We start from the raw sequence: 14,705 nt of genomic DNA, 5'->3' as shown, positions 1-14,705 counted from the left end.
AAGAAATCAAGAGAACAACCCACACAACAACAAATTAATGAAGGATACCTTATACTATGACATGAAATTTATAAGCAGTCCACTGAGGCCTATCAACATATATCTCAGAAACTGCATGTAGACAATGAGTTAGATTGAGAATTGAAGGGAACATACTGGCTTATATTTGGAAAATTAAATTTGGAAAATCAATGATCTAAGGCTACTGATGTAAACACTCATTTTTTTAATGCCAGTGTTCACCCATGATGCAGAATGGCTGCAAAGCAAGGAAAAACAATAAAAAAATTCAAAACTGTACATGACCTAAAGGGCAATGAAGAAGAGATGCATAGTAGGTTTAGGCACCATTTTACTGGTAATGTACCACATCAATATTGATGTCTCACATACAAGCGTATAAAAAGCATCATCAAGAATATGTCCCATTGGAAAAGAAGTGTAATGATCAAATAGTATGGGATACAAAACTATTAGAAGATCTGGAAAAAAACACTGAATAGATCCTCTATGAAGAAATCTATATAAGTACACCGACATATTTAAGAAAGATATACACACATTATATATAATATATATAAGAATCATGTAGAATATGAGGGAATGGATAAGTTATAAATTAAAGAGGTGAAGGTGTACACAGAGGGATGAGATCATCATATCAATAAAAGAAATTTTATATTCTTCATCTAATATATGGTCATTGGCCCAGCTATATCAAACTTCTAGTTCTAACATTTTAAGATCATACATTTATGTTATATATAATTCATTTTTTGAAAGTTCTGTCATTCACAATTCTACTACTGGGCACAGATTATACCAGTGGGGTATAGATCAATGGGTTTTTTCCTCCCTTTTTCCCCATCAGTGATGATAAATGTGAACTCATTCATTCATACAACCTGGTTTCTCCTTATTAACAAGGATGTTCACTTACTGAATAAGAGCTGGAAATACTAGGATCAAACTCCTAACTCTGATCTAATGCTCAAGTACTATAACCAAAATAAGCTAATCAATCATTGATAATGTATAATTCTAGGAACTAGCACACAAAAATTTAATAGATTATTAGCACACCACTAAACTGGAACCAATAAATGCTGAAAGACAAAAACAACGAAAATTCTCCAAATAATATAAAACTCCAAGTTTCATCTAAAAGAAATGAAGCATAGAACTTAGAAAAATAAACATTACAAAGTAAGGCTAGTCAAGGATCAACTGCAGTTCAGAGAAGATATTAGAAATACTTTGTTTTTTAATTAATTAGAAAAAGTAATGGCCTCTCTACTTCTCCCAAAACAAAGTTAATTTAATTTAGGTTCTAGTCCCAGCTTTAAACACACACTAGTTAGGCAACAATCTTTACTAATTCTCTCTTAGGTCTGTTTGTTCATATGTAAAATGATAAAGGTGGCTGCCAAGATATCTCTAAAATTCTGAAATTCTATGTGATGTACAAAACCAAACTGACCCATAAAATTACTTACCTACTTAGCAATGTAAGGGAAAATAAGGGGAAAGTGCTATATTTTCATTATTATTTAAAAAATGAAATTAAAAACATTACCTTGATGGACCTGGCAGTTAAAACCTAAACAAATAACCCCTTCAATCAAAGGACTAAAAATCTAATGCTGAAATATAACTCCTAGCCAACCAAAAGGAAAAGATTCATATTCCTCTAAGAAAAAATTTTTCTATGAAAATAATTTTGCCCCATAAAAATTTCCTAATGAATACATGTCTTCAGTCAAATTAAAAATAAGGCTAGTTTGACTAAGCTTAATTTTACTTTTTTTTCCCCCTTTACTTGAGTGAAGTACATTAGCCTTTAGAACTTCAACCTAAAGGAGCTTCTCTCCAGCTAAAACATAGAGGCAGCCAGGAAGTTTCAGGAAATCCTACATTCTATCCTCAAGAACTTATTAGAACTAAAGCAAATGTGGAAGAACAGGTTTGAACCAAGAGTTCAAAAAGAAATCACTTAAGGACAGTCTTAACATATGTCTTGTGTATACATAAAACAGTGTCTACAAACACAGAACTATTCATTCTTTGAACTAAAAATCTGTAAGAGCTAGAAAGGGCCTTTGAGATCATATAGTCCCTATTATTTTGCAAATAAGGAAACTGTATCCCTGAGAGATTAAGTGATCTGCCTGCACTAGAGAATAGCCTAGCAGGGAGTAGAATCCTCTAGACACTAGGCCCCCTTCTGTGGTCTAACTACTTCAACTGTCACCAACTAGCTGATAGTAAAGACATAAGTGTGACCTTACCTTAGTGAGGTGTAAGTGAGGTGTAAGAATTTATAATGAGTCAACTTAAAATGAAGACAGAAAGGACAAGATAAAAGTGATATTATATTTAAGCACTATAAAGTTTACAAAGCCTTTTGTACACTTATTTTAGAGAGCAGAAAAAGAAGGATCAGAGAAATTAAATCATATGCCCATCTCAACACAGCTAGTAAATGTCAAAGGTAGTACAATATCTTTCCTAATTTCCAAGTCTAGCACTCTATCCAGAAAGCCCTCTAAATCCTATTCATGACTGTGTGGAGTGGCAAACGAGAAAGGGCTGAAAATGCTTTTGACAGTGATACTCCTCCCCTCCCAAAGCTATTGGTCTGGACCAGTGATTTCATCAGTATGGAGAATTCCTACACTGAAAACTCTCCTGATTGATACAGATCTACAACTCAGACTTAAAAGATTTATCCCATAGAGTTTACACCCAACAGAGGTGCACACAAAAATGATCAAATAAAACTTTAAAATATATATAGCATATTGCCTACCTAAATTCTGATATGTATAGAGTTTCTGTGAATAAGTTGTTTTGGGTAAATCTGAACTAGAATTCTACAATTAAAAACCGTAACATGAATATTAAAATAGTTTAGAAATATTTGCTGATTTTACTATGAGGAATAAATATTTTAAATAAAGATAATACTACTAAGAAGAATTGATAAGACAACTTGGCAACTGTGGCTTCATACACTACTGGCTATATGCCAGTTAGGGTCCCCTAGCAGCTATAGATCTCAGGTACATGCACGGTTAATCTCTGTCAATAAATACTGAGGAAAAAAGAGAAGACAGTCCTACAGAAATCTCCCCAAGTACTTCTCCCATCTCCTACTACTGTCCCAAACACACACTTAAATAACATTAAGCTACTCAGCACTGGACCTTTGGATGCAATCCACACTTCCAAAAGGAATAAGATATTCTCAGCTACATCTTAAATTGCTCTTTAGGGATGCAAAGAGACTGAACTAGGTAATTCCTAGGAAGGAAACACCTAGTACTAAAGCATAGGAACACCTTTTCTGCAACTTAAGTCTAAGAGAGTTTGCATAAAGTAATGGTGTGAAATTCAAAAAAGATTCCAGCTGGCCACATATAGTGACTTAGAAAATCTCAAACTTACATTATGATATTGTATTGTAATTTTATTTATTTTATTAAGCATTTCCCAATAATTACATTTTAATCTGCTTCAGGCCCTAATCAGGAGTTTTACCAGATGCCTGAGTTTTTCGGGGATGAGTTTGACACTTCTGGCCTAAAGCAAAGAGACTAACTCTAGTGTCTTGCCTGGGTAACCTCGCCAGTAAGTGGTCTAATGAGATCTAAAACTAGATTTAGTTTCTTGACTTCAAGACCTACTCTTCAATCACCCCCAGTGCCTCTTAGCTCTTTATCCTGGTATTTTTTTTTTTTTTGCAAACAAAAAACCTTATTCAAAACCAAAGGCTTCAACAAGCCATCTTCACTCAGGTTACAATAACTAGTATTTAAATAGCACTTTTAGAGGTCTTTGAGATCCTCAAAACAACCCTGTGAGATAAGTGCTATTATGCCCATTTTAAAGATTTAGAAACTGAGACTGAAAAGAGGGTGACTTGTCCAGGGTCACATGCTATCAAGTGTCAGAGGCAGTATTCAAACTCAAGTCTTCCTGACTCAGGTCAACACTCTTATTCATTACAGGTCTTCTATTACACACAGATGCCTACTTACATATGAACATAAACACGTGGCTGCTGACAGCATCTCTAATCCTCATAAATCTAAACTTTTATCAGCAAGTAGGAAATGTAAAGATTACCCCAGCCACTGTTTTCTATTACAACTATATAAGAGGCAGCAGATGAAGTTTCTTTTTTCCACACTTCACTGATTCAACTATGTGACCAATAGGAAAACTTACAAAAGGACAGGTAAGGAAACCTACAAGCTCACTTCTTCCTCACATTAATCAGTTTCATCTATGAACAGATGAAAGCATCTACTCCTTCCATACCCCAGTCATTTACATTCTACTCTACACTCCAATTTACATTTTACCCTGTTTTTCCCTATACTCAGAACTAGGCTGATAAAAAGCTTCATGGTCCAATGTCTTTGATTTATGCCCTACAATCAGGGTGTTAACTCATACAGAGTTTCAAAAGATACTTATGGAGAAGAAAAAATAGACCTGACACTTTTAGCAACAGACTTTATGTTTATAGTGGTTCAATGTGATACAACATCAATTTGCAAATAGTTTAAAACCAGAGAAACCACTTGCGCACATGGTCTTACACTATCTGCTGTCATCAATAAAGCAAAGCAATGTGTTTAAGTCATTTTAACACTACAAAGAAACCCCATGCTTTGGCAATTAAGAGTAGCAACCTCTCCAAAATGCACAAGTCCAAATTTTTAAAATTATTATATTTTCCAACAGTATTCAGATATTGACTCTCATAAAATCAGTTTAATAATTCCATTTCCCCTATCAGAAGTTCCCCCTCCCAAAATTAGCTACCATTGTCCTAAAATGGACAAAAGGAAAGCGTTATTATTACCCAAATTAAAATAGAAATCTTTGAAAACTTAAAAGCCTGTTGGGAAAAATAAAGTATTGGGGAAAACCAAAAAGGGCAACTTGCATTAGCATTAACTTCACTCATGAAAGTTACAAAGGTACAACTTTTTTTTAAGTTAAAGATTCTTGTCCTTTTCTTCCCAAAATGGAAAAATGTGCACATTAATAAGTTCACTAACACTAAGTAGGAACCTTAAACACAGAGCCATCAATAGGCATTTGCAAATTGAATATGGAAAGGGGGAACAGGTAGGTAATAAAAAAAAACACTTTCCACTGTATGATAAATACACCAATATGTCATTACTACAGAATACATATGAACAAACTGTACATACACATGTACATTTGTGTACATGTACATATATGTTACCCCCTATTCTTCTGCCTTAGTGTCAGTGTATTCTAGCAACTCATTACTTAGGACATGTGGTTGTGATGGAGAAGACAACTGCAATGTGAAATCATGTACCTTCTTTTGGAAACCACAGAAGAACAATAAAATAGCTTTCCACTCTTCCAGAAAGAGCAACAATAAAACCCAAGGTCACCATCCTTAAAAACTAAAAAAACATGTTTTCCTCTATTTCTCCCCTCGACTTTTCCCAAATATATGTTGTTGAACTAAGGGATAAAACAAAGCAATCACTGTTCAAGATTTACAGTTGTTCACATTTGTGTAGTAATTCATAGTTTACAAATAGCTTTCTTCACAACCACCCTGTAAGTTAGACAGTACAAGTATTATTCCCATTTCACACAAAAGGAAAGGTCAGAGAGAATTCATGGAAACAAAGATAGTTGACATATACAAGATCAAGTACATGCAAAGCACATCCCTCAGTCTTTTTCAGTGAAAAATCTGCAATCCTTAGTTATCTGTAACTAATTTCAATATTTAGACATTTAAATAGTTCAATGATAATTTCTCTACTTGTCAGCTCAATTTTTAACTTTTTCCACAATCTGAAAGTTTGTTCTTTTCTTAAAGACTAATAAATCACTGCAGTTAGGGCCTACTACAGGCAATTTTTCAAATTGTAATGTTTTAAGTGCCAGCGGCAAAGCAAATTAACTTGGGAAAATGCCCTCACAAATTCTGTACCTATTAAGTACAAAAGCAGCCTCTGGGGTTTTGGTTTGCTCTTGAGAAAATCTGGAAATCTGATTTAGTTTAAATCCACCACAGAATGGGCTACATCTTACAAAAGAAAATAGAAAAATTCAAAACTAACAGATTTCTGAACCATATATAATTAAGGAAAACATCAAATTCTTAAAATATTATGTTGTAAAATCATGTCCCTATTTACCCCGCTTTAACCTTTATATCCACAAGATCGATTAGATGATGCTTAAGGAGAAGGGGTAGAGAAATTATTGTTAAAGCATTCAAGCTATAGTACTTTGTTGGATACTGGTAAAATGTATGTCTAGCAATTCAGATTCTCACTGAAATTCTAAATTTTTTCCTTTTACTATATTTGTAAAAGTTCACTCTTTCAAATCAAACAAGAATCATTATCAAGAAAAATCTCATTTTTAAAAAAAGGGTGCTCTATTTGCTGATAAAAGCATTTTATTATAACATTTTATATATAACAATTATATATATATATTTTATTCTTAGCATTTTATTATAACAAGAATATTGACATCTATAAAAGCTGAAATCATTTTAATATGGCAAGAAATTACATCAGTAACTCAATTAAGGTTCTTTTCAAAGTAAAACTAACAAATACTTAAATATTGACAATCTCGATATCTAATAATATAGCTTAAATATGTGAAGATGCTTCAAGTGCATTAACTACAAATTTGCCAACATTTCTATGAATCTATTGCTACTAAATAATTCTATTAAAAATAAGAATAAAATAAATTTCTCTTTAAATTTAAGAAAACATGTGCAATTTACACCAAAGTCCAGTTTTATAACAAAACCAACTTTTTACTGACCTAATCATCAAAGATAAATATGAATTATTTTAAAAGCTTTCCACTTGATTTACTCTTACCACTGAATGTGCTCCACAAAGCATCACTTCTTTCAAGTCTCCTGTCCTGAACCATCATTATAAGTAACTGCTAATAATACACACTAATGTTAAAACTTTCAGAAAAATAAATCCAGTTGGGGATGTGAGAATACAGGAGGAAAACCTGTAGAAAATCACAAAAGCTGAGATCGAGAAACTTCAAGAAGCTTTCCAATAATCCTTTACCTTTCTTCTTCAGTAGATCACATTTGAACCAAATGAATGTTCATAGAAACATAGACCCTAAAGGAATGTTAGAAAATATCCAATCCAACAACCCTCATTTTACCAATGACAATCCTGAGTTGAGATTCTATAACCTCCTCTAGGTAGTCTAGAACAAGAACTATTTCTTTGCTGCCCCCCACCCTCAAAAGGCTATTTTCAAAAACTAACCCAAATAAACCCCCAGTTTAGAAGAAATAAGTGGAGCCCCAGGATGGAAGGGTATTTTATTTAGTCATACTTCAATTTATCAAGTTGGTATAGGACATGACTATAATGAGATATTAAGTTAAAAAAAAAAGTTCTCTTGTTCAAAAATTGACTGCAACTTAAGATTATTCTACTACCAATGCAAAAAGTATTCCCTTAAATATAAACTACATGGTTCCCTTCAATGTAGTTCAAAACAGTCTCAAGTGACTAAACTTCCCTTTGGAGACTATACCCTAACCTAATCGTTAGGTCAGGAATTTTTTCTTTCTTAATTTCATCCCATTACTCCTAGTCATACCCTTCTGTACTTTATTAATACTCACTCAGTTTTGTTTACACCTTTTTATTAACATTTACACTCTTTAGGTTACCTTCAGTCATTGTTTTGATTTACAAAACTGACCTGGATTTGTTGTTTTTTTTTTCAATTTATAAATTACACAGCCAACACTTGTTTTTTAACCTTTCTTCTGACCAACTTTCCTTAATTTCTGAGCCCTCTTGAACTTGCTCTAATTTATCAATATCTTTCCATACCAAAATACCACAAATTAAATTCTATTGGGCCCCCTTTTGGAAGAGCATATCACATTGAGCAACAATTAAAATCACACGTTCATTTTTATCATCCTTACTGAAATACTTGTCTTTCTTACTGGCTACTACCTATTTTGTCATGTCTGACTCTCTGTGACCACAATTTGGCATTTTCCTGGCAAACATACTAGAGTAGTTTGCCATTTCCTTCTCCAGCTCATTTTACAAATGAGGAAATTGAGGCAAAAAAGGGTTAAGTGATTTGCCCAGGGACACACAGCTAGTAAGAATCTGAGACCAGATTTGAATTCAGTCTTCCTGACTCCAGGCTCAGTGCTCTCTATCCATTGCCAATAATAACTACACATTTACTATGTGCAAAGCTGCCCATAATAAGCTACATATCACACCCTTTTTTATTTTAATACAGCCTGGGCATCAAGAGTAGAATTAACTTACCTAAACAAGTGACACGCAGTAGCATGTCCAAACTCCAAGTTCTTCTCAGAAGAACAGATACTAAAATAAAAATTATTATACTGCATTGTTTTAATTCCCTTGCAGTGGATGTAATAACAATTAGTATAGTATACAGAACTGGGAACTTTTTCAGACGTGAAAGTATTTTTCATTTGGGTGATGTAATGTTCTAAATATTTGAAATAACCATTTAAAGTAATTTCTTCCTTTATTTTTTCCTCCAAGTTTCATATTTTCTACCACGACCCCTAAAATCACTGTTAAGGCACTAACTGAAGTGTCAATATTTTCATTTACTAACAGAAAAAAGGCAACATCTTAACTTAGATTTTGGCAAGTTAAACTGAAAAAAGAGCAATGACACATTTTGCCCTAGATTGTTTGGAAATTAAGGCCCCCTTACCTTGTCAGTAACTTAAAATCTTAAATTACCTATGCTGGTTTTTTACAATGTAATTCTGGATTTTAAGTCCTTGTACTACATTTGAAATTGAGCTAGCAACAGCAAGGGGACTCGGGCCTAAAAATGACAATCCTATAAAGTCTCTTGGGGCTCCTGTTCTATTTGTAAAAATGAATATACTACCTGCTATCATTTCAGTGTACTTGAGTATGTTACTAGAAACATATTTTCATAAGTGTATACTGTTTATACTATTTATACAAAAATTATTAGGGAGTCCTTGTAAAAGTATCTTACAAGTGAAACTCACTGATAAAACAAGGTCACTTTCAAACTTCTGTAATTAAAGCCTTTGGATATACTCCAGTTCTAATCCACCTTTAAAAAACAACTAAATTCTATTCTATACCAAACACTAAGGCATTGTAGAGCACTGGGAAAAGAGGGTTTGCTGAATTTGGAATCAGAGGACGTGAGTTCAAATCTCAGATCTGCCACTTAACCTTGGGCAAAGTGCCTTGAAGTCTGGTGTTTCCTTATTCCTAAATTTGGGTTAGATGACCTCTAATCCCTTTTGATTCTAAATCTATGTAATCTTGTGATCCTAAAAGAGTGCTTTTTAAAAGTTTATTTTATGAATTATTCTAAAAATTAGAATTAACAGCAGAATTCTGCTGCCCAAAAAAAAACATCACTTTTCATGTAGTATTTCAAATAGAAATTTCATCATGTTTGTTACAATAGTTCTAAATGATTTAAGAGCTTCAGCATGTGCCACTATCCAAGATATCAACAGCATTCCTTAAACAAATTATCTTTGCTCTTAACCCAGCCACAGAAAAATACTTTACCCCTCCTCCTATACTTCCACACCTCATCCCATTCATCAAGTAAAGGATTATATAAATCTAATCCCTAACTCACTGATTAAATTACAAAACTGTTATAGAGAACTGAATAAGAAGTCTAGGATCATGTAGAAATACTCCAAAAAAGAGGCACTTGTTGGCAAGAACACTAGATTGGGTTTGGAATTGGTTCCTAGTCCTGATTTGGCCAATCAAGACTGGCTTATGATCTTATGCAAGTCAATCTCTTTGGACCTCAATTTACACATCTGTGAAATGATGAGGTTGGACTAGATAATCTCTGAAGTGCTTATTTATTACACTTATAGTTTATTACATCAATCTATACTTTATTCAAGCTTGATAAGCAAAAACTAATTATTCCTCTGAATTTCCACCTTAGACATCTGAACGCTTCTCTTAAAAGTTACCATTTGTTAGGGGTGGCTAGATGGTGCAGTGAGTAAAAGCGCCGGCCCTGGAGTCAAGAGGATCCCTGGAGTTCGGTCCAGCCTCAGACACTTAATACTCACACAAAAAAACTAACTGTGTAACGTTGGGCAAGTTACTTAACCCCAACTGCCCTCCAAAAGGCCAAAAAAAAAAAAGTTACCATTTGTTCTTGACCAAGGTTTTTAAGAACACAGCTTTAAAGCAATAAATTAGAGAAAAGTCTATCTAATTCAAGGCATCAAATAAATACCTAGAAGTACCTGCTTCCTCTGCTTAAGAACATAAACAGTTCACAACCAGTTCTCTTCCCCATCCCACCTCTAACCCAAGGATTTACTTAAGCTATTTTCGTGTGTCTCCACCATTACAATGTGAACTCCTTGAGGGCAGGAACTCTATTTCTACCTTTCTTTGTATCACCAGCATTTACCACAGTTCCTGGCACATTTTTGTTGTGCCAATAATTGGTACATAGTAAGGGCTTAATAAATGCTTGTTGACTGAAAAGTTTCAAAGCATCACAGGTTATCAGTATAAGCATCCTCATTCCAGAGGATGGACTTAAATTCATCCCAAAACACACTCTCAATTAACCACCAGGTGCAAGTGACAAGGAGGTGGCCTGGTATTTTATAGGGCAGTCTTTATCAAATTTGCCATGGAACTTCGTTGGTGCAAGTTATCGTTTAAATATGTAAAAAAAAAAAATGAATAAAGAAAAAAAATTCTGGCATAATTTTCCTTATTCATTGTTTTCAATTATTGAAATTTCAGAATAGACCAAGCAAAATACCTCACTTATATGTATCTCCATAGAATATGTATTTGTAAACAAATATAAGGCCACATGATTGAAGCAAAGATAGCAAGTGTGAGAAGGATCCAGAAAGTTTTCATTAGATGATTGGCTCTAACCTTGCTGTTTTACAATGTAGAAATAAAAATTTGCTATTTTTAAAAAGATACACATCTCCACCCAAAACACCAATGTAGAATTTCGTATCTGTGACTATTAATGCCATGTTCACTCTACAGAATCAAGGTCCACAGTAATAGAATAATTATGATCAATGACTGGTCTTTTCTATAGCTATCGCTAAGTGAACTCAAAAATTTGTTTTAGAGCTTCCTTTTAATTCAAAAGAATTCACAAGACATAAGTCTTTATACTTAAAGTGCTAGCTTTTATCAAGCAATGCCACAATAAAATGTTTGGTTCTAACTTGCCAGAAATAGTCAAATGTCTTTTTCACCTTCTCTACACCTTCCCCACCAAAGTTAAATACTTCAAAACTGCACTATATATATGACTGCAATCCCAAAGGTTAACAACTGAAAAGAAAATATTCACAGGAAGACATTTCCATAACTATTACCTAAGGCTTTCAAAAATGCGACTTATAGCACTGTATGTCTTTAACATGCAGACTGTAAATAATGTAATACAAATATTCTATGCTTTAAATTACATCTACTTTCCTTTTTAATCACACAATTCTTTGTATGTGATGTAATTTTCTATACTCAGCATTATATTTAACCCTTTTTTAAAAATTTATTACTTAGACATACTAATAGTAACAATTATCTTAACAAAACAAGATCCATATTTATATATTTTTCACATATATAAAAAGAAACAAAAGACCTTAAAGACCTGCTCCTATAAAAAATTGAGAAGCTGATTTAAAGTTTTTCCATGAAAAACAGCAGAATCAAAATTCTTGGAACATACAAATTAGGATATATACAAGAAAACATCCATTTCACCACTCTCCTTGGTTCAGACTTTATATGTAAAAGACATATTAAAAGTACAGAAGAGTTAGAGGGTAATCTTACAGCTATCAAGTGGCTTGATTTTACAGAAACTATCTAAATTTGCCAAGCACCTTTGGAGCTTTAAAAGCTTCTTGGTACTGTGACATTTAAAATATGGACCACTGAAAGAAATGAAGAAATCAAAATAAGCAACTTGGGAAGAAAGTTCCGACAACTCCATGTAGCTAACTCATCTCCTACCATAACCTTAAAAAAACGAAAAAACAAACCAACAATAACATGGCTTCAGCAAAATTGGACAGATTTTTACCTAAGAAATGAAACATCTTGCCCTCTAACTGAATAACTGCTACTGGACACACTAGAAGTGCTTACATACATACACAGAGAATGAAGGCCAATCTCTTAGCAGCAAGTTAGGCAGGCCTCTTCCTCCCTCCGGGAGGCGCATGACAAACAGGGCGTCATGCGAATTGTGTCACCGGGTCACCGGCAAAAATTACATGTAACTCCCCAACTCTCTTCCAAGGCCTGAACAAGTATATTTAGGGTCTAGCACGCAAACGGGGGAAAGCTTAAATTGACATACTTTCTGATCCTGTAAACACAGCCCATGGTTGGACCTAAGACAGGATTTAATGGAGGCCTCTTCTCAACCTTTTCCGAGCCTCTGTTGCAACAGTGAAGGAACTTATCCTGGTGTTTCTAGATTCAAAGTGAATGTGCAGCCCAGCAATTCTGTATCTTATCTACTAGGCCATGGGGAGCAAAAAAAATAAAAAGGAAATCCAAACACGTTCCAATTTTTAAAAACAAAATAATATGTAACTAACCCCACAAACCCTTCTCTGGGATTAAGAAAAGCAGTAATAGATAAAGAGTTCTTACTAACTATACCAAGGTATATTTTCTTCTGCTGTTTTACAACTGGGGAAACCCCTCCCCCTATGATGTTGGGGAGAGTCAGAGACAGAGAGAGAGAGAAACAGAGAGACAGAGAGACAGACAGACAGACGAGAGAGAGAGACAGAGAGAAAGAGAGACAGAGAGAAACAGAGTCAGAGACAGAGAGAAAGCGAACATCAAAAGGCTGGCCGGCCGGAGAGGGTGATAATGGGCCTGCCTACCCATTTCGGGATGTGCTACCACCTCCACCTCTTTTTCCCTCTTGGCTTGGATTCGACCCCCTCCCTGGATCGGCATGCCTCGCCACAGCAGGGGCTCAAATTAAATAATCATAATCATAATCATGGCGTTTCCCCCTGTCCAACCCCCCCCACTAGTACTCCCCCCTCCCCCAAACTGCGAATGGGCTACACCCCTTTCCCGTAGTGGGCCAAAGCCTACACTCTCCCTCCTTCGGATGGCAATCTGGCCCCAGGATCCAGGCCACCCAGAGACCCAGGGCACGCTTCCCCCAGCCCCTCCACCCCCCACCGCCACCCCGAGGCCCGGACTCCTCGGTCACCTTCCCTCCCTTTTCACCTCCACCATCCCCCATCCGCATTGTCTGTCTCAATTCAACTTTGACTAATATGGATTCCTCGGGCCTGGGCCCGGCAGTAATTACAACCTACTCCTCCTGGAGAAAAGGGCTGCTTGGGTCGCTCCCCTCTCTCCTGTACATCACGATTCCCGAGGAAGGAATGGAATAAGCCCCTCGGTTCCCTCTCCCCTCACCTCCCCCTCCCCAAATCCTCTCTCCTTCCCCAGGACCATAAGTTTACCCTGGACAGGGCCTAAATACGAGAGGCAGGAAGAGGAGGAGGAAGAGGAGGAAGAGGGAGTCAGACACCTACAATCTCCCCTCCCCACGTCCCCCCCCCCCAAAAAACACAGCCCACCAGCCCACTCCCAGCACCCTCGGGCCCCGTGGCGCCGCACTGTCCCACCTCCGAGAAAGAGGAGATGGGAGGGCTAGGGGGGATGGGAAGGGTAAGTTGGGGGGGTCACCCCCCCCCCGTCCCCCTTACCTGTCATTGAGCTGGTCCTCGGTGCCCGGCAGCGGGTGAACGACGAAATGGATGGACGTCATGGTGCTTCCTCCTCGTCCTCCTCCCTAGGACACCCCACCTCCCTCGCGCTAACCCGTCCCCCCCCCCCCCCCCCCCACAAAACCCACCCCCCCCCCCCCCCCGCACCCCCCCCCCGCCCCCTCCCCGGCTCTCCCCCCCCCCCCCTCGCCCTCGTCCCCCCGCCCCCCCCCCCCCCGCCCCGCTCCGGGCTGTGTGTGCGGGGCCGGCCGGCCCGGCTGGCGGGCGGACGGACGAGCAGGCGGACAAGCCACCCGCCAGCAGCTCCCCCTACGCCGAGGGGGGAGGAGGACGAGGAGGAAGACGAGGAGGAGGGAGGGGGAGAGGAGGGAGGAGGAGGGAAGAGGACGGAGAGCCGGGGAGGGGGCGAAGTGGGGGTGCGGGAGGAGGAGGCGGGAGGATGAGGACGAGGACGAGGACGAGATCGGGGCCGCGGCTGGGCGGGCGGGCAGGCGGGCGTCGGGAGCCGGGAGGGCTTGAGGAGGTAGCCCAGAGACGTGCTGGGAGGGACTGGGCTACCGGGACGCCGGGGCAGGAGAGGGGCGGCGGACGGGGGGGTCGGGCGTGGGGGGTAAGGTGGGAAGGGAGATGAGTCCGCACCGCGCTCACAGGCGAGACGCCGCTACCGCCACCAACACCGCCGCCGCCATCTTCACTTCTGCCCCAGTTTCTCCCTCTCGCAGGCTCCGCTTCCGAGGGGCGGGGGAGGGGGGAGGAGGGAGGAGACGGGCAGGCGGGGGGGAGGGGGGAGAGAGGGAGGGGAGAAAGAAAGAGGACGGGGGCAATTCACGTTACG

At 37.9% G+C, this 14,705-nt stretch overlaps 1 protein-coding gene across 9 annotated transcripts in view; it reads right to left on the bottom strand.

Moving 5' to 3' along the window:
• UBR5 (ubiquitin protein ligase E3 component n-recognin 5) overlaps positions 1-13,978 on the bottom strand; it is a 192,032-nt gene extending 178,054 nt beyond the window's left edge. For all 9 annotated transcript variants that reach the window (XM_069081109.1, XM_069081110.1, XM_069081116.1 and 6 more), the window contains exon 1: positions 13,850-13,978. In XM_069081109.1, the coding sequence (XP_068937210.1) occupies positions 13,850-13,911 (62 nt within the window). In that variant the 5' untranslated portion in view covers positions 13,912-13,978. The remainder of the gene's footprint in view (positions 1-13,849) is intronic.
• Positions 13,979-14,705: the final 727 nt, after the last annotated feature.

Source organism: Petaurus breviceps, unplaced genomic scaffold (genome assembly GCF_028583685.1).
Source record: "Petaurus breviceps papuanus isolate PSGF00001 unplaced genomic scaffold, PetGlider_PUasm1.0 98, whole genome shotgun sequence".
In the NCBI taxonomy this organism is placed as follows: Eukaryota; Metazoa; Chordata; class Mammalia; order Diprotodontia; family Petauridae; genus Petaurus; species Petaurus breviceps.
The sequence above is the reverse complement of the archived record's forward strand: the minus strand, read 5'-3'. Positions and strand labels throughout refer to the sequence as shown.